The sequence below is a fragment of the Hemitrygon akajei genome, chromosome 3, assembly GCF_048418815.1.
Source record: "Hemitrygon akajei chromosome 3, sHemAka1.3, whole genome shotgun sequence".
In the NCBI taxonomy this organism is placed as follows: Eukaryota; Metazoa; Chordata; class Chondrichthyes; order Myliobatiformes; family Dasyatidae; genus Hemitrygon; species Hemitrygon akajei.
The window spans coordinates 75,974,081-76,001,746 of record NC_133126.1 but is presented as its reverse complement, the minus strand read 5'-3'; the positions used below and the strand labels follow the sequence as shown (position 1 = coordinate 76,001,746).

The window sequence follows — 27,666 nt, the reverse complement described above, 5'->3', positions numbered from 1 at the left end:
AGAATTTAAACCTCTGCAAACCACTCGAAACGATGAACTGAACGTTTCATAACATTCAGAAACCCTGTGATTACTGCAGCTGGGCTGCACAAAGGATGTTGCTTTAGATAAAAGAAATGAGAAAATTACTAGGTCACTTTTAATGCAAAACATGTAGAAGTGGGAGATGAGTGAAAACAAGGCTTTGGAGTGATGCGTGGGGGATCTGTCAGGGGTGTTGCCATTACAACAAAGTAGCACTCTAAGTGGAAAGGCCGTCACATGTTGGAATAATTAGTTACACACTGTTATAAAATAATTCCACTCTTGCATTAGTCTATTTTTAAAAAATGAGGACTTCTAGTTTTTCTCCCTCAGAAGTTGAAGGATTTTGTCATAGGGTCAACAAATTACTAATATCTCGACATCTCGACTTTAAACATCACAATACTGCCTGAGGCAGATTCCCTCTTGTCACCATTAAATTCTTCATCCTGTCCTGTTTCGAAATGGAATTTATGGGTGAATGACTGGTTCCTGTAGCAAAACCATAACTACTCCAGGATTCCTGGGAAAGTTTTGTAACACTTGGAATTTGCCAGAGTAACTGATTTCAGCCAGCTTTTAGCAAATGTTTGTTCTTTCCCCCTTGAAGTATTTTTAAGATTTGTTGCTTCTGCCTCTGAAAATTTATATCCTTAAATTTAAAAAAGGAAAGAACTTCCTGCAGTGTACAAATTCACAATAGGGACCAATCTGCCTTCAGTGTACAATGAACTACCCTGGAACCTGGACTTAACTTCTAAAACTCATTTCACTTTCTCAATGGGAACTTCTTCAGTGATTTATCCAGTGACTTGAGAATTAAACAGGGGAATCTTATTTAACCAGGTTGTTTTAATGCTATAATAAATATCGAAGTAAATATTTAAAAAACTGAAAGCTCCCACTCCTGAAAGGTACTCCTGTTGGAAGAACCACATATTGGGTGTCACCCAACAACCGAATCTTACTCACTTAAGCTGGTCATTTTTGACAGGTTAACATTTAAACAATGGATACCTAAGCAAATTACCAGAAGGCAAATTTGGAACTATACCAGAGCAAAGATTATCATCAGAACATTTAGTTCCTCAAGTCTTGTTCAGTTACCCACTTTGACAATAAGTGATCTATGACTCAAATTCATCTAACTGCCTTCAACCTTTGGTTAAGAAAAATCTCTCAATCCTAGGTTTAAGAAAAACAGCTGACTTGTAACCCTCTGTGAGTAGATATGAGGAGCAGAGTACTTAGGTAGATGAGGACTATAAAAATTGTGAGGGGTGGAGGGAGCAAGGAGAAATGTGGAAAACTACTTATGAAAGAAATGCTTTGGCTTAATTTCTCGGCAGGCATTTTTCCAGATGGCAAAGCTTCTTCAGTCTAAAACTTTATGAGGTTATGTTCAAATGCTGGAACAACATAGAAAGCAAAACTGACTACTTCTTCTGCTTTTCAACAATCTGGAATTGCATATGCTTGTTGATGTAATATTAACTTACCTTATTAATGTTGTGCAGCCTTCTAGGAATCAAGACAAAATGGAAGATCAATAACATGAGTGGTTATGATCAATCTTGTACTAAATTGATACCTGGTCACTTACATTAAATGTGCAGTAAATTGGCAGCTTTTGCCTTGGAAACAGAGATCCATTGATTCAAAGGAGCTAAATTTTAGAAGCCAAGTACTTCAGCACATACTATCACATCATGAGTTTAAAAAGGCATTGTGCTGATTTTGAGTGCACAGTCGTTTCAACTATAAAAGTAATTCATTCCTAGAACATGCTTAGTTATAGTCTGCATTAATTGGAAGTTTGCAAGACCTTTTAAAATAGTATGCTTGATTGTTCGTGGCGAGGAGGTCTGTAGGATAAATATAATTTTGGCTAAAGATGACTCACCAGTACATAAATAGTTACTGATCAAGCCTTGGGAAATGTTGCACTTTCCCAAGGGCATGAGAATGTAATGATGATTTACACAGTATGTTTACTAAAGAATAGGGAATGCTAATTCTTCCAGTGCCAAAAATGTGAACTCTATTTTGTTATTTTTTTTCTCCACCTCTTGTCCGTTTTCATAGTTCTAAAGGGATAATAAAATTAGTTGGTAAGATGTTTTATTTCCTTCCAGCTTGTACTCCTTCTCTTTTCCCACCTTCTTATTCTGCATCTTCCCCCTTCCTTTCCAGTCCTGATGGAGGGTCTTGGCCCAAAACATCAACTGTTTATTCATTACCATAGTTACTGCCTGACCTGCTGAGTTCCTCCAGTAGGTTAGGCAGCATTGTGTTGCTCTATATTTCCAAACACTTCAATTAATTTTTTAATCAAATATTAGAACTATTGTTATAAACTGGAAATATCAAGTTCAGCTAATCTGCTAAGAGCTCTTTTTCTGATTTGAAGTTGTCTGGTTACTTTCCAATTGCTTTCATATCACTTACTTTCTCTCGCAGCACATATTAATATTTAAAATGGTTCTCTCAAGTAGTTTAGTGAATAGCATGTCAGTTTGTTTTGGTTAAGTTGTTAAGATAAGCCAGCTTGGCTTCTGATCTGGCGATATTAATAAGTTTCCAAACGAGTATGAAGGGGGACTGGACAGAGTCCTCAGCACGAGTTCTTCTTCCTTTCATCTTCACCAGACGACCTGTTTATCCACCCCAAACATGACAAGCTAAAAATAGCACAAAACTTGGTGGCCCACTAATCTTTGGTGTTGTCACAATTTCTGAATGATGTTTACATTTCATTCTTTCCGGTGTGTTGCATTCCAAGAAATTCTGGGATTTAAAAGCTTAAATTTTGCCCCTCTGCAAAATCAGAGGCAAATTCTGCTAGAGTGCTGAAATAACGTGTGCATCAAAATGGGTATCTGGTAAGAGTGAAATATTGTTTCTCATGGCCTCTGATGGAAATATAATTCATTTCTATATTATGCTTCCATATATCTGTGTTAATCTGCAGTTAGTGAGATGTTACATTGCTGTTTTAAAATACTGAATTCACAATTGATGATGAGTGATCTGAGGAGATTTGGATGTACTTCAAAGCTCATTATCCAGAAAACATGTATCTCTACTTTTGCAGCATACTGTTGAACTCCATTTGAAGTGCACAATATACAACTGTAATAACCTTTGAAGCCAAACATCAAATCTATTAAGAGTTCAAGTGATTATTTTCACAAGGCAACAGCCAAAGCAGCGCAGACGTGTAATGTATTACCGATTCCATCAAGTGATGTAGAAACTTTCTACCTCACTTTAGTACTCAGTTTAATAAAGAAAAACGTTTTGACAAGTAGAATGAATTTATTGGGAATGAGATGCAGGACAGGATTATGAAGAATCACGCCCGAATCTAAAGAAAAGCACCAAAGTGTTCGCTATACCTGTTGGGCTTTGAATGAACTATCCCCATAATGGTCATTCTCATCGATGGCTTCAGCCCGCTTTTGATCTCACCGACAAAGGGCTTCACCTGTAAAATTAATATTGTTGGCGTCACTGCAGATTTGAAAGACATACTTTCTGTGTATTTGAATTAATTTGGGGCTCGATGCCATCTGTCATAGCGCTCGGCTGCAAAGTTTACTCTGTACTTTAATTAAAATATTGCCATGCATCTTTATAAAAGCTGCAACGTGTACAACGTACGGACATCCGCCTCACTACAACAGGGATTTAAACTTTACGCTGACTCATTGCATGGGCACTCCAATTACCTTAATTACATTCGATTATAAACTAAGTTTTCGACCAGCAACAATGAACAAAACGTCTCACAATTGATCGGACACGTGCTAAGCTTGCAAAGAGTTAAGAAGTACCGAAATTATACTGCGCTAGAAACGTATTAGGAAGTAGATGGACGAGTCCAATGTACAACAGTGATCCCCGAATCTACTAGGGAAGCTCAAACACTTGCCGAATAATGTACCGAAATTGCTTTCCACGCTTTAAACAATTAGGTGCTCGAACTACCATGTTTTAAATTGCCAGGTAAAGTCTGTGCAAATTGGATATGGGGGCGCTATAGTCATACCAAAATTAACCCTTTCGGGAAAAACCATCAAATTTAACATAAAAATAACTTTCGACAGAAGACTTACAGGTGTTGAACTGTCATTATCCGCCATTTTCGCCTTCTTTTGAGCGAATAGTTAGCCAGGATCAGATCAGTGAATACAGAAGCAGGAGTGGGGGTGCGTTATCTTCTTTCCAGTCCCGCCGCGCCTGCCTCCATCCTCTTTGACCACAAGCAATTCCAGCCGCGCAGCTTGCCATGACAACTCCGACAGGGTGGGTATTCCACGCATCCCCGCCCTCGTTGTTTGGACTACCCTCCTTAAAGTCTGCAAAGCGACTTTTCAGCGCAGATAAAGTAATCTCGCAGGAGCACATGGCTGCAAAATGAACACTTCAATGATTCAAGCAGAAAACTCCCGCCAAAGCTGCTGGGTCAATTTCTCCATTTGATCGGTTCATTGTATAAAAACAGTTAGCCTGCAAAATTGGTAAATTGTGACCTCAAATGTGTTCACGACTCTTGACTAAACGAGTTCGTTTAGGAAACAATGTTGTGTAATTCTGAGTTAAGAAAATTCAAGACCAAGAATAACAGTATCATTAAAAGGCACTGGTCACATAAAATACTTATCAGGGCCGAAACTAAAATAACTTCCGCTTCATGCAGTTTATTAAAACAGTAAAGAAACACCGTTTGGTTAAGCCTTCATTCGCTTTTATCCCAGCAGTCATCAGTTCTAACTGTATTGCTGATACTGTGAACTGCATTACAATATTTTTTTCTTCCTGTTATTTCTAGAACATCATTTTAAAACGGGAACACGTATTTTTTTCTTTTTTGTTTACACATTTTTTTGGGTCTTTGCTTTAGGTTACTACTTTCCTATATGTTCCTATTTTCAGCTCAAATCAAATGGAGTTGAAATGTGACAGATAATCATTAGTAGACCCAAGCAAGGTGGCACCTTTGTCAAGAGATACCAATACATGGAATGGAGGAAGGAGTTGGTCACTTGCCCCTCAACCATGTTTTCTCATTTAATAAGATCATGCCTGATCTGATTGTAACTTTAAGTTTGCACTCCCATCTACTTTCAGCAACCTTTTATCCCTCTTGCTAAAAATATTCAAAGATTCTCCATCAACTGTCCTCAGTTAGAAAAGACCAAAGACTCAGGTCCGTGAGAAAAAAAGTCACCTCTTTATCTTAAAAGGGCGATCACACATTTTTAAAAGTGACTCCCTAGTTGTAGATTCTCTGACAACAGAAAATTATCCACTCTATTAAGATCCCTCAGGAAATTTCATGCTTCGGTTAAGTCACTTCTCATTCTCAACTTCCAGCAGATATTTGCTCAACCTTTAGTTTTAAATCAACCTGCCCATGTCAGGTATAAGTCCCGCAAACCTTTTCTGACCTCCTTCCAATAAATTAACACACCTTCCTTTAACTAAGAAGACCATTACTGTACAAAGTACTTCAGATGTGGATTGACTGATGTTCTATAAAATGATGTTCAACATTTCCTCCCGTGGTATTCAGTTCCCCTAGCAATAAACAATGTTTTGTGAGAATTCACAAAAATTTATGAAAAACCATCCTTTTTTTTAAATTTAGAGATACAGCACTGTAACAGGCCCTTCTGGCCCAATTACACCCACGTGAGCAATTAACTTTCTAACCCGTACGCCTTTGGCATATGGGAGGAAACCAGAGCACCCGGAGTAAACCCACCTAGTCACGGAGAGAACATACAAACTCCTCACTAACAGTGGTGGGGATTGAATCCAGGTCACTAATGCTGTAATAACTTTACGGTAACCGTTATGCTACCATGTTGCCCCACTTTGTACCTCAAGACTCTGCAGTCTCTCTCCCTTTAAACAATGCGCTTGTTTATTTTTCTTGATTATTTGATTTTAGGCTATGCTCAAGTATCTCTAATCCACTGAAAGACAAGTTCTAATAAAACATATTGATAGTCCACTCTTTTCCTTGGACCTTAGAAAATCATGAACCTAATTATTTAAAATAAGGGACCAGTTGCTCATTCACGTGTTTGCCTCTGATGAGGAAATTGGAAGCATGGTGAACATCATACCTCCATTACTCTGCGTTTACCAGACATTTTTCCTAAAATTATCAAATGGTAACATAATTTCTATCTTAACAGATCCTTGGACCTAACAAATTACTTTAACATGTGCCTGAAAGCAAGAAGGAGTGATTTAATGCAGGATTTCCACAGCTTGGGTGTCATGTATTTATATATATATATAGGCATCCGTTAGTCTTGAGAGACCATGGATTTGCGGCTTGGAAAGTTTTCAGGGCGCAGGCCTGGGCAGGGTTGTATGGGAGACCGGCAATAAAGTCTGCAAGGCTGCAAGTCTCCCCTCTCCACGCCACCGATGTTGTCCAAGGGAAGGGCAAGGGTCAATGCAGCTTGGCACTGGTGTTGTCACAGAGCAATGCATGGTTGTGCCTTGCTCAAGGACACAACACGCTGCCTTAGCTGAGGCTCGAACTAGCGACCTTCAGATCACTAGACCGACGCCTTAACCACTTGGCTACGTGCCAACACGTATTTGAAGGCACAATTAAATATGTAATGATGGACCAATCATGTCTACAGGGTACAAGGAAACCACTGACATAGTGATTAAGTGACTGGACTGACAATCCACAGGGCAAGGCAAGTTCAAATCCCTCAATTGGAACTGGGGAATTTAAATCAGATAATAAATAACAGGAATGGTCATCTTAAAATTATTGCATAGATACCACCTCGTTTTCTTATTTAGAAGGAGGAAGCCGAGGTAGACTGACTCTGAAATAATCTAGCAAGCCAATCAGTAACACCAAGCAACTACAGTAAAATAGAGACTAAGCAGAAAATAAAACTGGATGGCCCATTTATCTTTGACCAAGCACTGATTTAAACGTGACACTGATAAAGCTTTCCAATTAACACTGGAAAATCCTCACTGACGTTGCACATGCCAAATAGAAGTTCTCCCGGACACCACTTAAAAAGCAACCTGAACATAATCATACATACAGACTCACATTTTACAGTTTCCTAAATTCCTCCACCATCAGGTAAGATGTTCACTAATGAACAGTTAGTCTTCAAATCTGTTTGGAAATTCTCTGACAATAAAGCAGCTCATACCTGTTCATTGCAAGTTCTGGACAAGACCCTGTTTAAACTTGCATTTTTATATACAGGTAACTTTGCTATATAATGTGTTTTTCTGTAACATGAACTGGTTATAACACAACTGATGGATCAGAGAACACTAACCATAAGACCATAAAACATAGGGGCAGAATTATGTCATTTGGCCCATTGAGTCAGCTCTGCCATTCAATCATGGTTAATTCATTACATTACACATCTGTACTGGTTATAACATGATTGTGATCAATAGGTACTGTTTAAGTCTGTGCTTTGAAGGAAACTACAGTCTGTTCTGCTGTAATGTGACTTTCTGTAAAATAACCACCACATTATAGAAGAACCACCTATTATGTCTGCTACTAGATTGGAAGAGGCAGGTGTAGCCTATTCAGTTCCTTGGGCCTGCATTGCTGATCTACTAAATTGATCATTTATCTTAGTGTTAGTCAGTGCACTAGCTCCATATCACTTGTTTGTTTTAATATATAAAAATTCATTGTAAATGCCATTTACCATCCCAGTTGGTTTCAGCCTTGCATGTTAACTTTCAGAGATCCACGTACAAGCTCACTCAGGGCCCTTAAACACCAGCACCATTCAACTATCAGCTTTTACAAAAGTGCTCCACTTTTCCATTTTTTTCACTAAAGTGAATGACTTTACACTTTTATTTAATATCTTGTTCTATCTGCTAGGTCCTCACCCATTTACTTAGCCTGTGCCTATCTGCTGAAGCCACTCTGCGTCTTCCTCATCACCCACACCGCCACTCTGCAGTGAAGCTGGATATGATACTGGGTCCGACCCAAATCAATCATCGACGAAGATTGTGAAAAACCAGGATGACAGTATTGATCTCTATGGTACCCACCAGTAATGACTCCCATATCTTTGTTCCTTCTATTTCAATCCACTAATCAATCTTTGTCCTGGTCGTCCACTGCAAGAGGTGGTGATCTCTCTAAACTCACCCAGCAGACGGCAAAGGCAAGCCCCTGCTGTAACCTGCCGAGTGTATGATTTCCCAATACGTCAGAGTGGCATGGAGGGAAATCGTCCGCCAACTGGAAATTCCAGATGCAACCTAATGATGAATCGATCTTTAATACATATGAGTACATCATTTAAAATCTGACATGGTCAAATTTTAAGAATAACATCTTGTGTGGAACCTTGTTGATGGCCTGCTGAAAGTCCAAATACACTTTATCAATTGGTTTGCCCTGATCAATTTTAATAGTTACAACTACAGAATAACTTTCCTATTGATTTATCAGACATGATTTCAATTCTATAAATTCACGTTGACTGCTCAGTCCTGTTGATAGTTTCCTAATGTCCTGTTCCCACATGGACATCAATAGATTTCAGCAATTTTCCCACAAGAAGAGGTTCACCAGTTTGGAGAACGAGGGGTCAGCCTATCAGGAGAAATTGAGTCACCTGGAATTATACTTGCTGGAATTCAGAAGAATGAGAGAAGATCCTATAACGTTATGAAAGGATTAAATATGATAGAGACAGGAAAGTGGTTTCCATTGGTAAGTGAGACTCAAACTAAGCCGCTCTCAAGATTCGGGAGAATAGATTTAGAACGGAGATGAGGAAAAACTGCTTTTCCCAGAGAGTAGTGAATCTGTGGAATTCTTTACCTAGGGAAGCAGTAGAGACTACGTCATTAAGTATATTTAAGACACAGTTAGATAGATTTTTGCATACTATGGGATTTAAGGGTTTTGGGGAAAAGGCAGGTGGGTGGAGTTGAGTCCATGGCCAGATCAGCCATGAACATTTTGAATGGTGGAGCGGGCTCGACGAGCCAGATGTCATATTCCTGCTTCTATTGTTTACGTTCTTAACTGATGTGAGCCTGTCTTCTTTCTCTCACTTTTCTTAAATAGTGGAGTTACGTTGGTAACTGGTTGCATCATAACCTGTTTTGAAAAAAATAATGCCCAGGAACAGAAAAGACTACAGAAGGTGGTGGATACACCCCAGACCATCACAGACAAAGTCGTCCCCACCGTTGAGTACATGAATATGGAGCGCTGCCACAAAAAACAACATCTATCATCTAGGCCATGCCCTTTTCTCACTACTACCATCAGGTCGGAGTTACAGTAGCCTAGGACCCACACCGCCAGGTTGAGGAACAGTTATTACCCTCTAACCATCAGGTTCCTGAACTGGTATGGATAACTTCATCCACCACCACTACTCTGAACTGATTTTACAACCTACAACTCACTTCCAAGGTTTCATTACAATTCAGGTTCTCAGTATTACCTTTATTTGCACAGGTTGTCTTCTTTTTGCACATTGGTGTTTGTTAATCTTTGCCTGCAGTAAAATGTAAGTGTTTTTCTTATCTGTAAACTCCTGCAAGAAGATGAATCTCAATGTAATATCTCGTAACAAAGACATACTTTGATGATATATTTACTTTTAACTATGAACTTTGAACTTATATCTTATGATCTGTGGGGCCCTAAGTACAATTATATACAAGAATAAAGGGAGAATATAATAATTTACCCTTGACTTCATATGACAATATCATAATTGAGTCCTCCATCACCAACATGTTGGGAGCCAGCATTGACAAGAAACTTAGCTGGTTAAGCTATCTAACTACAGCAACCATTAAGAACTAGTCTGACACTCAGCATCATGTGCCATGATGCAATTCTTGATTCCAAAAGCCTTTCCATCCAAGCACTATCCAGGAGAATGATGGAATGTGCTCAGTTTTTCTGGGTGGCATTGTTCCAATGACACTTGAGATACATTCAATGATCCAGGACAAAGGAACACACTTGTTTGGCAATTAAAAGCATTCATTACTATTATTATCAGCCAGTTGTGAAAATAAAATGTAGCATCCACAATATCCACAGCGGCAGCAATTCATCAACACCGCCTACCATATCATCAATCTCCATCACCAAAGACAAACATTTCTGCATATTACTACTTTATGCAGATTGTCTTCCAAGTCACATGTAAAGATATTTTGTACTTATTTTCATTTCTTGATTAATAATGGGTTAAAATTCTTGACTTCCTGCTAAGGACTGTAGCCACCATAGTCTCTTCTCACCATCTTCTCAGATGTAGACAGAAGAAATATGGAGAGTTCCGGTGCCAGAGGAGTTGAGGCAGAGGTGGTGTTGCATACCAGGAAGTAGTTTTTCTCAGCCGGTGAATGGCTGTGTGATCCAGAGCTCAGCCCAGTGTTCAAGAATGCACACAGACTTACAACTCACTGAGAGCCGGTGGCCATGAAACAGAATTTTTTTTATTAAACAAAATATACTTTATTCCAAAATAAAATGATATACAATAACCATTCAAAGACTTTCAATTCTTTACAGTTGGTACCATTACTGTCTTTACATTTTCAAAGTTCTAATGTTTTGCCACCCACGTGGTACTTTATTCTTTCATATTTACATTCAGGGGGTATACCCCCAACCCCTCACACCTCAACTCCCACGGGAGAAGAACCCTAGACTGTGGTCCTTCCCCACCGGGCCCTTGCGGTGGCTGCACCGAGTTTGAGTGCGTCCCTCAGCATGTGATGGGAGTAGTTTCAATATTTAATTTTTGCCTCTCAATAACTCTCAATGGGTGGCATAGTGGTGTAGTGGTTAGCACAGCACTTTACAGCGCAGGCGACCCGAGTTCAATTCCCACTGCTGTCTGAAAGGAGTTTGTATGTTCCTCCCGTGACTGTGTGGGTTTCCTCTGGTGCTCTGGTTTCCTCCCACGTTCCAAAGACGTAACAGTTGGTAGGTTAATTGATCATTGTAAATTGTCCCGTGATTGGGTCAGGGTTAAATTGGTGGGTTGCTGTGTGGCATGGTTTAAAGGGGCCAGCAGGGCCTACTCCAAGACACATCTCAAAAAGTAAATAAATAAATAATTTGTGCTTGTGTATAGCAACTCAAACCTGGATTTATTAAGCATCAGTTTTCATCATGTAATCACTTCCAGTACTTAATTTTTTTATAAGTGAGAATTAATTTTGTGATTCAAATACAACTTTTTCAGATCAATTTAAATATTTTAAAACTTCCTTGTTTTTAATTCTATCGGGCAATGCACTCTGCTGCCTTTTTTACTTTCCCTTGATTTTCAATACAAATGTTAATATAGAACTGAAAATGTAACATCCTTCAATTAGGCTGACAAACATAGCATTATTGTAAGCACATGGTACAACATGTGAACATAGAATGGAATTGTAAAAGTGCATTCAGCATTTTATTTGTTGGTTTTATCCTCTTTGTTTTGGAAGAAAACACAAATCTGTCTCCGTCACAGAGATTTGAGGCACAATGGTAGACGGCCATGAACAGTGACAACTCTTTTTGTTCAGTGACAACTCTTATCCCCAAGTTTCAATGCAACATTTATGAGCAAGTCATGGACATTAGAAATCTATTCTTGAGGATGGATACTTCCTTACCATTCTGTGTAACTGGGTAACTGAGTGCCTTCCCATATTGCCGTTGAGGACAAGCTATGAAGAGTCTTAAATAAAACGGACACAATTAAAGGGTTAGCATTTCTATGAATTATTATATAGATGCAAAATACCAGTAAGTTCTTTTAAGGGAGAACTCAGGTTAAAAAATAATGTGGGAGAACATCAAGAAATCACAGATGTATTAAATTAATTTTACTATAAAATTCTACATCCAGTTAAACCCTCATGCAGGAACCATTAAATACTGAGGTGAAAATAAGAGAATTCACCTGAGAGCAGCTAAATGTTCACAGAGCACTAGGACAAATGGGATAACAGTGAAATCCCTAAAGGAAATGAGTGAGAAAATATATGTTAGTATTTTCAGAAATGCTGAGGTTATTGTAGGTTAACCCATGTTGTACCTATACTCAAGAGATTAAAAACTGAAGGCAGATTTGAGGTTATGTATCCCAATGATAACTTAAAGAACATTAAGTACAATTAAATACTGCCATTGAATGATAGCTAACGATGTAATATATGATCCAGAGCAAGCATCCACCAATGTTAGTATACTGATAACCTGTTATTAATCAATTTTGGTGTTGTTGACTGGGAGAGAAAAAAAAAACATTTGGCAGAAATTGGGATTATCTCCTATGTTCTTCAAAATGATACTTTTTTTACATCCTCTTGAAAGAGCTGACTGAGGCAGTTTAATCTCACCTCTACCGTCTCTCAATGTCAGCTCAGGGTTTCTTCAGTGATGTTTGATATTCACTCCTACCCCTAAACTACTCTGCTTTCTGACTTAGATGAGGGAAATGCAGTTTACACACAGGGAATTATGAATTTGTTAACTAATTAGCTTAAAGATTTTCACTTTGCTTGCCTGTTTTAATATCTCCTTTGTGCTTCAAATCTGTCTATTAATTATCCTGTGAGATCCATTGTAGACAGTCTGCATAAATGCAGCTTATTGTTTTGAGTCAAATTAGCTTTTAAATTCTGTGTAATTTATTATTAAGGATGTATTTAGGTTTTTTATGCAACAGTGATTCATGAAGTCCTTTAACTGTCATATCTATCAATGTTCTTTTTCATTGATAATGATAGACAAGATAATTGGAAAACTGAAAATGCCATGGTTTTAATGGTTCTGTTCAGTACACTATTTTAAAAATTCCAATTAAGTGAAAATGAGACATACTGTATCAAGAATGGAAAAATCAATTGGCCAGATCAGTGCCTAACAGATGGTGCAAATATATTAGCATGGGTGAATTAAACATCTAAAAAAACAGAATGGGTGTGTTTGGGGTCCAGAAAATACTTAAGGCAACTCAAAAACTTTTTAATGCTTTTCAGTAGTAGAACACGCAATTCTGATTTCTTAGCCTGTCTATTTTCCTGTTTTCTAATGAAATTCATGTTTTTGTTAAACTTATCATATAAAATTATGAATCTAATGTTAAAGCAAAATTAATGAGAGAATGTGAACAGAAAGTTAAAAAACAATGAAGATTCAACGTCCTGGTCAGCATTTGACATGAGTGAAGATGCATGTATTTCTTACACAAATCCTTTATCCAGACGAACAACAAATGAAAGCTTATCGTATGGTAGCTAAATCTTGATCTTTTTGAAAAATCTTAACTTGAAATCAATGCCTTGTCTGGTTGTTCATTACTGGGCTCTTCATATCAAATGCCAAATCATCTTCTGCAGGCTATGATACCAAACTTCTTCAATTATATTTGGCTGCATGTGTTACCCAGCTGTTGAAGAGTGTGACATTTACCATCTTTCTTTCTTAAGTCCTACAGCTCTGTTTTATGATCTGATTTTCCCAGTGTTATCTTTACCTGCATGGACTGTTGCATTGTTTCGATCATTCTGATGTACTTAGGTGTACCTTAACCAACTTTACTTGCGCTTGAAACTCCCATTGATTCACTATTAATAACTTCAGAAGAAATGCCAACAGCTCCTTCTATTCTTCCGCTGGCCATTCCTTCTACACTTCTGCCTACCAAATTGTTCCTCATTCCTCTTTTTCATGTTGATACAATAGCTGCAAATTTTTCTAAGAAGAAAGGAGATATTTTTTCACCTCTCTTGTTGTAAAAGTAATAACCTTGATAAAGAGGATATTTCCATTTGGAGCTATATCTGCATTAACAACAGATTCTGGTATTTTAGATTTATAAGATTCTTCTTTCCTACTGATACTAATAAGATCATTTCACTTTAAGTTAGCAGCATTGCTGAAAATAAAGTGAAACATTTGTTTTGCTTCTGACATAATCACTCAGTTGATAAATGGTCAAAACATGTGAATCATCTCCACAAGCAGATCACATTGTAGTGGGTCTGAAATAGCAATTGTAGTGCAAAACATCAATTTACACTCATAGAAATAGTGATTCAACTGTTTTGGAAAACAATTAATTATCGATAATTAAAACAACTTTCAAACTTGTTGGCAGTTAAAATGTTTTGTAATGGAGCAATGGTTTAAATATGTTAAACATATAAACATTTCATAAAAGCTAAAGGAGATAAATGGTGACATCATAAGTAAACGTTGAATCCTGACTTTGATCACATCTGTAATCAGTTCTTAGTTCAGTGATTAATTCAGAGACCACCCTGAGTTGTATGGTTGAACTAATGTAAAATATGTATTGTTTATTTATTCAGAGTCAGAAGTAAAAAGCAATATTTGATATTTAATTAAAAAAGGTCTGTTACTTTATTGAACCGTATATAAAACAGGAGTGAACATTTTTAAATCAAGATGTTATCCACTCAGAAGCAAATGTTAATTTGCAAGTGCAGTGGCATAGAACCTGGCGTGAGTTGGAATATGGGCTTTGGAATAACCTTGGATTTATAGAACATAGGATAAGGGAATCCAACCACTCCAATATTCCAGTCAAGAAATAACAAGAGCATTTTAGCAGTTAAGAAATTAAGCTACAGCTGGCTGGACAATGTCACACAAATTTTCGTGATCTTCTCAGTTCATCTCGAGATACAATGGAACACCAAGGTTGTAAACGAAATTTTGAAAGCATAAAGAGGCACAGTTTGGAAAAACTGAAATGAAAACAGAAAATGCAGCAGATTGGCAACACTTGTGGAGAGAGAAATAGTGTTAAATTCTTATGTTGAAGATCCTTTTCTGATGAGTTCAGTTGAATGGTCATTACCCTGAAACATTAGTTCTGTTTCACTGACCTGCATAGTACTTCCAGAATGTTCTGGTTCGATATGCATAAGACAAGATCCTGAAGGAAATTATTGTTGCTAGGTTGCTCAGTCAGAAATAAATACTTTAAAATACAAAATGTAAGCATTGAGGTATGAAAAAAATATAAAATATGCATTAAAAAATAATAGAGAAATGAAACCATTATACTTAAGGAGGAGGAGTTGTAGAGTCTTATAGCCACAGGAGGATAGAAGAAAGAAAGGAGGAATCAACAGCTAGGGACCAGAGTTTATAGTGAGGATTTTTCTGACATTTAGTTGGATAAAATCAGTTGGAAAAGTTTTTACATTTGACGATATGGAGATTGAATCATTTAGCTTTGAATATGGCCCAATTAAAGTATAAATATATTCCAAAGCCCATATTCCAACTCTCACCAGGTTCTATGCCACTGCACTTGCAAATTAACATTTGCTTCTGAGTAGGTAACATCTTGATTTTAATATTTTCACTCTTGTTTTCAAATCCCTCCATGATATTGACACTCATTATTCAAAGTTCAAAGTATATTTATTATCAAATTGCGTATACTGTATGTTACCATATACTATCTTGAGATTCATTTTCTTGCAGGAATTTATAGGAAAAAGGAAATACAATACTATTTTATGATAAACAAAAACTGACAGACAACCAATGTGCAAAAGAAGACAAACTGTGCAAATAAAAATAATCCTGAGAGCATGGGTTGTAAAGAGTCCTTCAAAGTGAGTCTGTAGGTCATAATAGCAGTTCAGAGTAGAGGTGAATGAAGTTATCCGTGCCAGTTGGGGAGCCTGATGGTTGCAGGGTAATAGTTGTTTCTGAACCTGGTGGTGTGGGACCCAAGATCTTTGTACTCCTTCCTGATGGTGGTAGCAAGAAGTGGGCACGACTTGGGTGGTGAGGGTCTTTGATGATGGATGTTTCTTATTTATTTATTATTATTATTATTATTTATTGTAATGCCTGCACTGTTTTTGTGCACTTTATGCAGTCCTGTGTAGGTCTGTAGTCTAGTGTAGCTTTCTCTGTGTTGTTTTTTTTATGTAGTTCAGTCTAGTTTTTGTACTGTGTCATGTAACACCATGACCCTGAACAATGTTGTCTCATTTTTACTATGCACTGTACCAGCAGTTATGATCGAAATGACAATAAAAGTGACTTGACTTGACTTGAAGTATACTCAATGGTGGGGTGAGTTTTTCCTGTGATGGACTGGCCTGTATCTACCACTTTCTGTACCCTATTCTATTCCTGGGCATTGGTGTTTCCATAATAGGCCATGATGTAACCAATTTGGATACTCTCCACCGTTCATCTAGGGAAGTTTGTCAAAGTGTTTGGCGACATTCCAAATTCATGCAAACTCATAGAGGTGAATAAGTGTCATTACAAAGAACGCTGTTGTGCCTCCTTTGTGATGATAATTATGTGCTAGTTCCTGGACAGATCCTCTGAAATGTTAATGCAAAGGAATGTAAAGCTACTGACCCTCTCCACCTCCTTTCCCTTAATGAGTTCTAGCTCCAGCTTCTTCCTCCTGTACTTAATAACCAGCTCTCTGATTTTGCTGACATTAAGTATGAAGTTGTTGTTAAAATATCACGCAACCCGATCTGCAATCTCCTCCTAAAGGCTGATTTATATTTGTGCATTGCATCTACACCATAGGTAGCGCATACCCTACACCATACCCTACACCATAGGGTGACGTGCACCTCCCCAAAAAAGTAACTCACACGTCGCAGTGACACAGATCGCAACAACTGTGATTGGTCTGCTTGGTAACATCACATTTCCGTTTGCTTCTTCTCGGCCATGTCTGTACACTGATGCAGAATAGATGAACCAAGTAGATGTCCTTACACACCACATGCAGTTAATTAACACAGATCTTCTGTACTTGGTCACGCACACTGTCTGGACCACAGGGATTCACCCTTTTGAAGGATGCTCTCATGTCAGCCTCAGAGATGTCAGGGGCTTGTGGGAGTTCCTGAAGGTGTCTTCATGGCCTATTAGTCAATGGAAGTGAAACCTTGTTGCCTTGTTGGTTTTCTTTGTAGGAGGTGATGGCATTTAAGCCCTGCCATTGTTGTTGGTGATTCAAGTTTTGTCTAAAATGGAGACATTACATGTGAAATGGCCTTCTGGAGGTTATATCTGGACTTCTTGTACTTTCCTAGATCATCAGCCTTGAGTGTCACCGATCCAGCCCTCAGCAGATTGCAAATTGCTTGGTTTGCCAAGGCTTCTGGTTGGGAAGACTGAATGATTTTGTTGGGACATATTTGTCCACATGTATCTTAATAAAATTTGTGATAATCATGGTATATTTATTTCTGTAACAGTTCCAGTCCCAGATTTCTCAGTTCTTAATCATCTCCTAATAAATCACAATTTGGATACTAACCATGTAGCCAGCTGCTTAGATCTTCTCTATTGGATATTTCTTTCTCTCAGGCTCTTTGTTTTTCCTTAAATCTGCTTTTTATGACCCGATTTTTGGTTATCTGACATAATATGAGTGCAGTACCAATTTTTACTTGATTAAGTATCCTGGGACATTGTTATATATTCAATTTGTTGTGCAAGTGGATGAGGTTGTTGTAGCATACGCTAGTGGTTTCCAAAAGAAAAGAGTGACTAATATAAACCAAGACAGAAACTTCCTGATTACTGAAGTAGTACTAGAATTGGTGTTTTTTTCCTGTTCAAATTTAAATTTTGACAGCTGTCATTGCACAGGAAACTAGTTAAGCAAGACGCATATTTTTAACTTTCAAGAGAGTTAAAGACTGGTGAATGAATATTTAAAGACATTATTTAAATAAATTGTGCAAGGAGAAGAAACATATACAGTGGATTCTAGTTAATTGAGCCATCAGTTAATCAGCGGAGCTGCTTATTTGGAACAAATCTTAAAGAACAAAAAAATTGAGAAAATAACTGGATTCCCTTTGTTCATTTAAGGCACACTGCTGCTTAGTTGGGACAGGAGATGATCATCCACATGCAAGTGTGACCATTAGACACTACACCATGCTTAGAGCAAACAGACAGGTCAGTTGCATGTGCTTATGTTATGTTATCCATTTGGGCTGATTCAAGAGGCAATGATTTTTAATATTAATTTTTAATTAGACTTTAAAAGAAATTTGATACCCTTGTCAAGATGCTATGAAAAGATTTGACACCAACCAAAAAAAAATTACCCTTCTGGACCAAATTAAAAGCCATCCACCTATCACCACTCATCATCAGCTGGCAGAGATAACCGGAGTGATGAAATCTACAAATGCACGCTTGATACATCAACAAGACAAACCGCAAGAAGAATGGGCATTATGTGAGGGAGAACAGGGAACATTTGAAAAATGAAAGTGTGAAGGTAAGGATTCAGAGGTTAAAGAGGCCCTCAGTCAATGGTTCTACATTGTAAATGGACGAGGTGTGAGTGTTAGTGGAACAATGTTAAAAAACAAGTTAAAGGAGCTAGCTAAGAAGCTGGGTCATGAAGATTTTAAAACTACAGGTTGATTGGTTGTCTCAATGGAAATGTAGGCATCACATTAAATTCAAGAAAACACACAGTGAGAAAGTTAGTGCTGTAGATGCTGAAACATGGAGAGCTTCAAAACACCCCGACTTATTTCAAAAATTTTGTGTGGATGATATCTACAATGCCAATGAAACAGAGCTTTTTTTAATTGTGTCATGCTGGATGGTTCCCTTTGCTACAAACACACAACACTGTCAGGTTCAAAGAAAGGAATAGGTTGGATAATTGTTTGTGTTGTTCAAATATGTCAGAAATTGATAAGAAGAAATTATTGCTTTTTGGGAAGAGTGTTAAGCCTCGATGCTTCAAGGAGCTACGATTGGATAGTTTACCGATCTGTTATTAGCATTATCAGCATTCTTATGCTAATAAGAATGTGTGGATGACTTCTGAAATTGTTAGGAAATGGCTGATAAGTTGGGATATGGAGCTACAGTGGAAATCAAGCAAAATTCTTCTTGTTGACAATTGTGTAGCAGATGTATGTAGAATGTTTGAGAAACATCCAGCTGGAATTTCTGCCTGCCAGTGCAACATCCTTGGTGCAGCCAATGGATATTAGAATCATAAAAAATTTAAAGACATTGTATTTGGGAAAGTTGGTGAACCATTCTTGAAGCAATTGAAGTAAATCTACTGACATCTTTAACAGCCAAGGAAGTGAGTGTAAGGGTTAACCTTTTACAGTCAGTACAGTCTGTCAGTGACATTTGGCGAGAAATAAACAGCAAGGCAATTCAGAACAGTTTTCCTCACTGCAGGCTGGGAGATGTCAGAAATGGATGGGAGTGAAAATGAAATGATTTCACTACTTCAATGAGGAACTACATAGAATTTGAAAGTATTGACAGTCACCTTCAATGTTGCAATGAAAGTGAAGATTTGGAGTATGTATAGTATCAAAACACCAAGGTGGGGAATATGATGAAGATGAGAAAAGTGATGAGGATGACACAACTGAACCTGAGCTAGTGACTACACAGGATGCCAGGAAATTTATTGTTGAATTACTACATTACTTCATGTAGGAAGGCAATGAAGGCAAACCATTATTTGCACTAGGTTTCTGTGCTGATTTTGTTAACTTACAGCCAATCAAAAGAACATGCCAGTTTACACTCGATGAATTCCTCTGTCAGTAACCAATATGAATTTATTCAGTTTTTATAGTTTTGTAGCAATATTGGTAGAGTTCTAACCTAGTTTGTTCTGTATTTCATTTAAATACATAGTTTATTAGTCAGTTAATTGGCTGTTTGTCTTTTTTATACCTTTTTAATGATTTCCATGAACTTCAGATAACTGGGGCAGCCACTTAATTGGGCCAGAATGTGCTGGTCCTGATGTGTTCCAATTAACCGGAATCCACTGTATTATAAACTGGAAATGTAACTTCAGAATTCTGGAGGTAGAGTAGTACAACCATCACCTATGAAAAGAAAAATTGTATTAATGTTTCATGTACACTTTTTCCCCAATTGTGAATGCCATAAGACCATATGACTATGTCCAGCCCATATGTACATATGGATAAGCGCTTGGGAGACTAGAATCACAGAATCATAGAGCACGACAGCGCAGAACCAGGCCCATCAGTCCATCTAGTCTGTGCCAGTCTGTTATTCTGCCTAGTCCCATTGACCCAAACATGGACTACAGCCCTCCATCCCCCTCCCATCTATACTTCTCTTAAATATTGAAATCAAACTTGCATTCACTACATCCTCTGGCAGCTTGTCCACACTCGCATCACCCTCTGAGTGAAAAAGTTCCCCCTCGGGTTCCCCTTAAATATTTCACCTCTCACCCCCTAACCTATGACGTCTAGTTTGAGTTTCACCGAAGCTCAGTGGAAAAATCCTGCTTGCGTTTACCCCAGCTATACCCCTCATAATTTTGCAAACTTTTATCAATTTCCCCTCATTTTCCTACCCTCCAGGGAATAAAGTTCTCACCTACTCGACCTATCCCTGTAACTCAGATCTTAAGTCCCAGCAACATCTTTTTCACTGCACGCTTTCAATCTTATTGATATCTTTCCTGTAGGTAGGTGACCAGAACTGTGTGCACAATGCATCAAATTTGGTTTCATTAACATCGTATACAACTTCAGCATAATATCCCAACACCTGTACTAAACATTTTAATTTATGAAGGCCAATGTGCCAAAATATTTCTTTACGACCCTTTCTACCTGTGACACCCCTTCCAAGGATTAATGGATCTGTATTCACAGATCCCTCTGTTCTGCTGTACTCCTCTGTTGCCTGCCATTGTGTAGGTCCTGTCCTGGTTTGTCCCCCCCAAGTACAGAACAGGCAGGATGGATATGTGGGTTTTGTGGGCTGCAGCGTGCAGTTGCCTTTCTGACTTGTGAACTGTTTGGGTTACAATTAGTCCATAAGAATGGAACCTTGCCTTTGATCAGAATGCTTTTACTCCAAAATGAAACAAAAATTGCTGGAAAAAACAAAGCTAGTTACTCACTGTAAAAAATGTATTCTTTTAAAGAATTTTTTAAAAAATAGAGCTGCATCAGGACATGTTGATACAAGATGTTAGAAGCTTACTAGCCACCAGCAGAACAATTTTTGACACAGGAAAAGCAATAACGGAGTCTAACAGAAATAGCCCAGTGCTCTCTGCAGTAAACTGGAAGTCTTTCTTCTGTGGAGGTGGAAGGACATTCTTACAATCTGATTAATTTATGGCAAAGTAGCATAGGTGAGAAACTATTTTCTCAGTAGAAGGTGGAAGTGAAAAGGAACAAAGAAAATAGAAAATCAATTGCTTCCTGAACTCACCAAGCTATTTTCACAGGCATTGAGTCAAAGGCTGATGTGACTATAATATTGTGAGCCACAGTTATATATTTTCAGTAAAAGCACAAACTACAAAAAAATATGTTGTGCTTAAGTTTCTCACGCTGTGTTGCATGAAGAAGTATTTCTGGTCTAAAATGCTGCTTTTTAAAAAAAAATCACTTCCAATTATAGTAATGCTAAATGCTACTGCTCTTTTTGGCAGGGTATCAAGTGCGTTTGGCCAAAAAGAAATTTCATAACTATAAGTAGTTTCTAATTGTGACTATTATCATCTTTCCCAAAGGACAAGGCATGACTGGCATGACGTTGAGTCTCAACACTACTTTCATTTTATGTAGGAAGTCCTTCATCTTCACAGGCATCCATGTTAACAGGTAAAGTAAATGAACAGTTTTCAGACAATATTTACCAATCATATCTTAAGAAAAGATCCTTGCTTGAAGCTTAGTTTTCCAATGTATGGTTAATTTTGCTTCATGATGACAGAGTTCCATTGGCAGAGGAAAGCCACGACATCTCCTTTAAAAAGATTTTGACTCATGGGCTAAGACCAAGATTGTGGTCAGGGTATTTGACTTTTGGAGGACATGGCAGGGACATATAATCACATGTTCATCCAATGTCCATATAAATACATGTTAATTGTTTGATTTTACATCTCATTCTGCTTAGTCGAGCTATATTGTATGTATCAGAAATGATGGGCTCAAGAACACAGGAACTACCTAATCTGGCAACATTGTAGGATCATTTCGGTGGGAATCGTTACCCATGACCCCAATTTTCTTCCAAATGTCAAAGACATGCTGGTTGGTAGGTTAATTGGCTGTTGTAAATTTTCCCTGGTGTGTAGGTGAGTGGTAGAATATGCAAGGCATTGATAAGAATGTGGGGAGAATTCTATTAAAAAAAGGGGCCACGTAGAATAGTATAACATGATCAAGGGACTTGTTTTCTTACTGCATCCTCATATAACTGTATTAGTGTGCAGGGTCCAGGACAGGGTCCCCAGTTATTGTTTCATTGTGTATGGTGTGCTGTGTGGGATGTGGTGATTGCTTTCATGTCTTCATGCTTCCACTAGGACTACAGACAAGAAGATGATACTATCAGCAGTACATTAGAAGGAGTGCAGTTGAATCTTATCTCAACAAGAATTCCAGCTATTTGGGTGGATGGAATCTGCCCTGAGAAGAACGAGTTCAAGCAGCAGTTTCCAATCTGTGGATGTGAACTTTCCTCTATTCAGGACACTTACAGCGGCAGATGCGTAAAAAGGGCCCAGAGGATCATCAGGGACTCCAGCCACCCCAACCACAAACTGTTTCAGCTGCTACTGTCTGGCAAATGGTACCGCAGCATTAAGGAGAGGACCAACAGGCTTCGGGACAACTTCTATCACCAGGCCATCAGATTTATCAATAAACATTGATCTGATTGCATTTCTGACTATACATACATGTATACAAAACAATTATGTATACAGTCTTAGTGTTTGAGCAATATCCTCCTTCATTTCCCCCTTTTATTGCCTATACATTGTGACGGAGCTGCAACATAAAGCATTTTACTCCCTTGGATGTAAGAAATAAAATAAATACAAATACAAATTTTCCTGCAACAGTGCTGCTGTTTAATAACCTGTGAAAATTTGAGATAGCCTCTTTATCACTGAGTCTAAACGGTGGTGGGAGGCGAGGGATGTGGAATGGTGTATTGGGCGATGGAAGTGGTGGGAATCCAGCAACTGATACTTTAGTTTATGACACCGACTCCCCATGGAGAAAGCAGTAGTATATATAGTATGTGAATTATTGAAAATCAGATCGCTTTTCTTAGATTCTACAGATAATGGCAATAGATCATTAGCTGTAGGATTTCTTCATGTAAAGAACTCCTGAAGATGGTGTCAAGGATTTTCCACTGGCAGCAAGCTGTCCACTGTTGGACTCAGTGTGAGGAAGGGAATTTGAATTAAATGCCCAATCACGATCTCAAACTCGACATATGTCAGGCCTAAGAAACAGCAGTGCTTATTCCCTCCTTGATAAGAAAAAAAAAATCCATCTATAATAGCCTTGGGTAAGGGTTTGGCAATTTCCAAAGATTTTCAGCTAACAAGATGATTTTATAATTGTTTTTCTAGGACTGACAAGAATAACCTGATGTAATTCTTATTTATCAGAATCAGAATCAGGTTTATTATCACCGGCTTTTGAGGTGAAATTTGTTAACTTAGCATCAGCAGTTGAATGCAATACATTAATCTAGCAGAGAGAAAATAGTAATAAACAAAATAAAACATAATAATAAATAAACAAGTAAATCAATTATGTATATTGAATAGATTTTAAAAAGTGCAAAAAACAGAAATACTGTATATTAAAAAAGAAATGAGGTAGTGTCCAAAGCTTCAATGTCCATTTAGAAATCAGGTTGCAGAGGGAAGAAGCTGTTCCTGAATCACTGAGTGTGTGCCTTCAGGCTTCTGTATCTCCTACCTGATGGCAACAGTGAGAAAAGGGCATGTCCTGGGTGCTGGAAGTCCTTAATAATGGACGCTGCCTTTCTGAGACACCACTCCCTAAAGATGTCCTGGGTACTTTGTAGTCTAGTACCCAAGATGGTGCTGGCTAGATTTACAATCTTCTACAGGTTCTTTCGGTCCTCTGCAGTAGCCCCTCCATACCAGACTGTGATGCAGCCTGTCTGAATGCTCTCTATGGTACAACTATAGAAGCTTTTGAGTGTTTTTGTTGACATGCCAAATCTCTTCAAACTCCTAATGCAGTATAGTCACTGTCTTGCCTTCTTTATAACTACATTGATATGTTGGGACCAGGTTAGCTCCTCAGAGATCTTGACACCCAGGAACTTGAAACTGCTCACTCTCTTCACTTCTGATCCCTCTACGAGGATTGGTATGTGTTCCTTCATCTTGCCCTTCCTGATGTCCACAATCAGCTCTTTCGTCTTACTGATGTTGAGTGCCATGTTGTTGTTGGAGCACCACTCCACTAGTTAGCATATCTCACTTCTGTATGCCCTCTCATCACCATCTGAGATTCTACCAATAATGGTTGTATCATCAGCAAATTTATAGATGGCATTTGTGTGCCTAGCCACACAGTCATGTTTATGCAGAGAGTAGAGCAGTGGGCTAAGCACACACCTCTGAGGTGCGCCAGTGTTGATCGTCAGCGAGGAGGATATGTTAGTACCAATCTACACAGATTGTGGTCTTCTGGCTAGGAAGTCGAGGATCCAATTGCAGAGGGAGGTACAGAGGCCCAGGTTCTGCAACTTCTCAATCATAGATCCAATCTGGAAATTTTATTTTTTTGGATTTGTGGGACTTGTCTAGCCTCATCAGTGGTGGTGCTACCAATTCTCTCTTGGAGATGGATTTGAAGACCTTGAAGTGTTAGTCTGTTTCCATTCTACTAGTTGTTCTGCCTACAAAAGTGTTCAGAATAAGAACTCAAGTAAGTGGGTGAGCCTAGAGTCAGAGTTGAGGCCTACCCCTCCCTGTGTATACCACAGTACCAGTTGCTTATGTGAGCTTGTCCTGCTCAGGGAAAGAGCATACCCAGCATTAGTGATGGAGGTATCTGACATGCCATCGGGAAGGTATTGTTGACTCAGGTATGTCCGTGAGACAGTTCTGCCAAATTAGACAGCACTACCCTGTTTTATGAGGAGGACTTTGCAAGATTGTTTTGCTGAGAACTTACTAAGTTCTCCAATCTGTATCTAGGTTAATGCTGTTCTGTCTGGTCTTAAACTTTTCTGGTGTTCTGGTACAACTGAGAAACTTGGCCATATTGCTGCAGGTCTGATTTGGGATGTTGGAAATTATGACAGGTTTATGTGCGCATAGTCTCACTTTTGGACTAGCTCACCTGTTTAAATTACTAACCAAAGGCAAGCATGGATACAAGATGGTCATTTCAAACAAGTGCATTGCAGAAGATGTTGAGTCTAGTGTTTCCCATCCGGGAGGGCTCTGAAGGCTTCTCAATCAGGATTGTGGGAATGATGGTATTAAATGCAGAGTTGTAGTTGATGAACAGCATCCTAACATAGGTGTTTGTGTTGTCCAGGTGGTCTAAAGCCGTGTGGAGATCCATTGAGATTGCATCTGCTGTTGACCTACTGAAGGAAATCTGTAGAGTAGATTTGGAGAAACTGTTACACGGCTGTTCAGAAGCTTCTTGAGCTGATAAGTATTTTGTTTTTATTGGAGATGGTATTGCCACAGAGAGATTAATAACTGGGCACCGTAAGTAAAACATCTTTACTAATAAATCTAGCTGGGGATTCAGAATGAATTTCTTTATTGTGTAAGTGTTGAGAATGCAGAAAGCGCTACAACAAACAGGTGAAATAAACAGCAAAGATGTACTCAAGTGGACGCTGGATAAATGCAGAGGGATGGCGTAAGGTAATGTAGAGTATATCACCCTGAAATAAACCAACTGGACTGAAATATCTGTGTCAGTTCTGCATATTAGAGATACACAGAGATTCCGCTCAGAAATAGAACCTACGCCTCATTCAGTCTGCGTTAATTATCAATCGCCCTTTATACTAACCCATTTTTTATTCTCCTCACATAAAAAGAACTGGAATCATTCAAAATATTTCTGGATTCAGAAAAAAAAGCCAGTGGAAAAAAAGACAAATCTGTAGTCTAATTGCACTGACTGCACAGCGACTCTAATTATTCAAGCTAGTGTTGCAGTTAAGATTAGAAAGTTAGAAAAGTTAGTAAATTACCCATCTTTCTTTCTGACGTTGTGAAGTGTAAAGAAATTGTGAATTAGAAAAGTATTGTGCATCTTTTCTTTGTAGCTTGCCCATCAGTGTTATGCTCTATGCTGTACTATGGAGAATGTTAACTGACTGGCGTTTACTTTTACAAGTTATATTACTACGTATGCTCGCTGTAGAATCACATGTGTGGATGAGAATGTATGTGTTTTAGAAAAGTGTTGCAAACAATATTTATTTGCTTCTATCCTTTGAAGAATTTCTTTGAACTGCTATTTTAGAATGCAAATTTGGTAGGTAATTTCTGATTTTATGGGATTTTTCTGCTTTCCTCTGAATTAACGTAATGCAGTTTTTCTAGCAGCTCAGATTTGTAGTGTTTCTTATAAACAATTTTTTAATTGAAAGTGGTGCCACAGGTAGAGAGGGTGGTGAAAAAGGCATTTAGCTCGCTGACCTTCATCAGGCAGGGCACTGAGTTCAGGAGTTGGGACATTATGTTACAGTTGTGTAAGTCATTGGGGGGGGGGGTGCATTTTTGAAGACCATGTACTGTTTTGTTCACCCTGTTATAGGAAAGGTGGGTGTAAACAGAAGAGAATGCAGAAAACATTTACCAGTATGTTGCCAGGATTAGAAGACCAGCATTATAAAGAAAGGCTGGCCAGTTTAGGTCTTTATTTCTTGGGATGTAAGAGAATAAGAGGTGACCTTATAGAAGTGTTTAAAATAATGAGAATCATAGATAAGGATGATGGTAACAGTCTTTTCCCAGGGTAGGGGAGACCAAAACTCTCCCCTAGGTTTAGGGTGAGAGGGGAAACATTTAAAGAGGACTTGAGGAGCAACTTTTTCATGAAGAGGGTAGAGAGTTGCCAGAGGCAGATACAATAGTATCATTTAAGATGCACTTGGATAGATACATGGATATGGGCTGAATGCAGGAAATTGGGATCAGCTGGATGGACAATGTGGTTGGCATGGACTAGTAGGGCCAAAGGGCCTGGGTCCCTGATGTATTGCTCTATGACTCTTGCCTGTTTGTCCTTCTTGATAGCAGTCCTTGGGATTAATTAGCAACCCTTGGGGCACTACGGTAGTGTAGCAGCGATCATGATATTATTACAACTTGGGGCATTGGAGTTCAGAGTTCAACTCCAACACCATCTGTAAAATGTTTGTACGCTTCTTCCTGGGAGTGCATAGGTTTCCTCCCACAGTCCAAAGATGTACCGGTGAGTAGGTGTCAGTACCTCCAGTTGAACTCTGGCTTTTTGTGTGTTTCCCCCTGGCTGTCAGTCTGTGGTTTTGTATTGCCATGTGCTCCTGTCCCCACTCCTGCTCTACTCTGGCCCCTGTAAGAACAAGGTATAACATGATATGATGAAAAGGATGATGTCAGTACCTCCGGTTGACTGACGAGGAGATTGGAACTCACCAGTGCCCCCAGGGACCCTCTGGAACCCCTCCCTCTGCGGCACTGTTGAAGGCGAGCACCAAAATGGATGGCCAAATTCACCAGGGCTTGA

At 38.5% G+C, this 27,666-nt stretch overlaps 1 protein-coding gene across 2 annotated transcripts in view; it reads right to left on the bottom strand.

Moving 5' to 3' along the window:
- Positions 1 to 27,666, bottom strand: part of LOC140725122 (galectin-related protein A) — a 49,927-nt gene that overhangs the window by 9,159 nt on the left and 13,102 nt on the right. The window contains exons 2-3 of one of the 2 annotated variants that reach the window (XM_073040156.1): positions 19,811 to 19,968; positions 11,716 to 11,780 (exon numbers count right to left, since the gene is read on the bottom strand). In XM_073040156.1, coding sequence (XP_072896257.1) covers positions 11,716 to 11,780; positions 19,811 to 19,828 — 83 coding nt within the window. In that variant the 5' untranslated portion in view covers positions 19,829 to 19,968. Of the gene's footprint in view, positions 1 to 3,422; positions 3,512 to 4,142; positions 4,345 to 11,715; positions 11,781 to 19,810; positions 19,969 to 27,666 lie in introns of those variants that run through there. The other variant, XM_073040155.1, reaches the window with a different exon arrangement.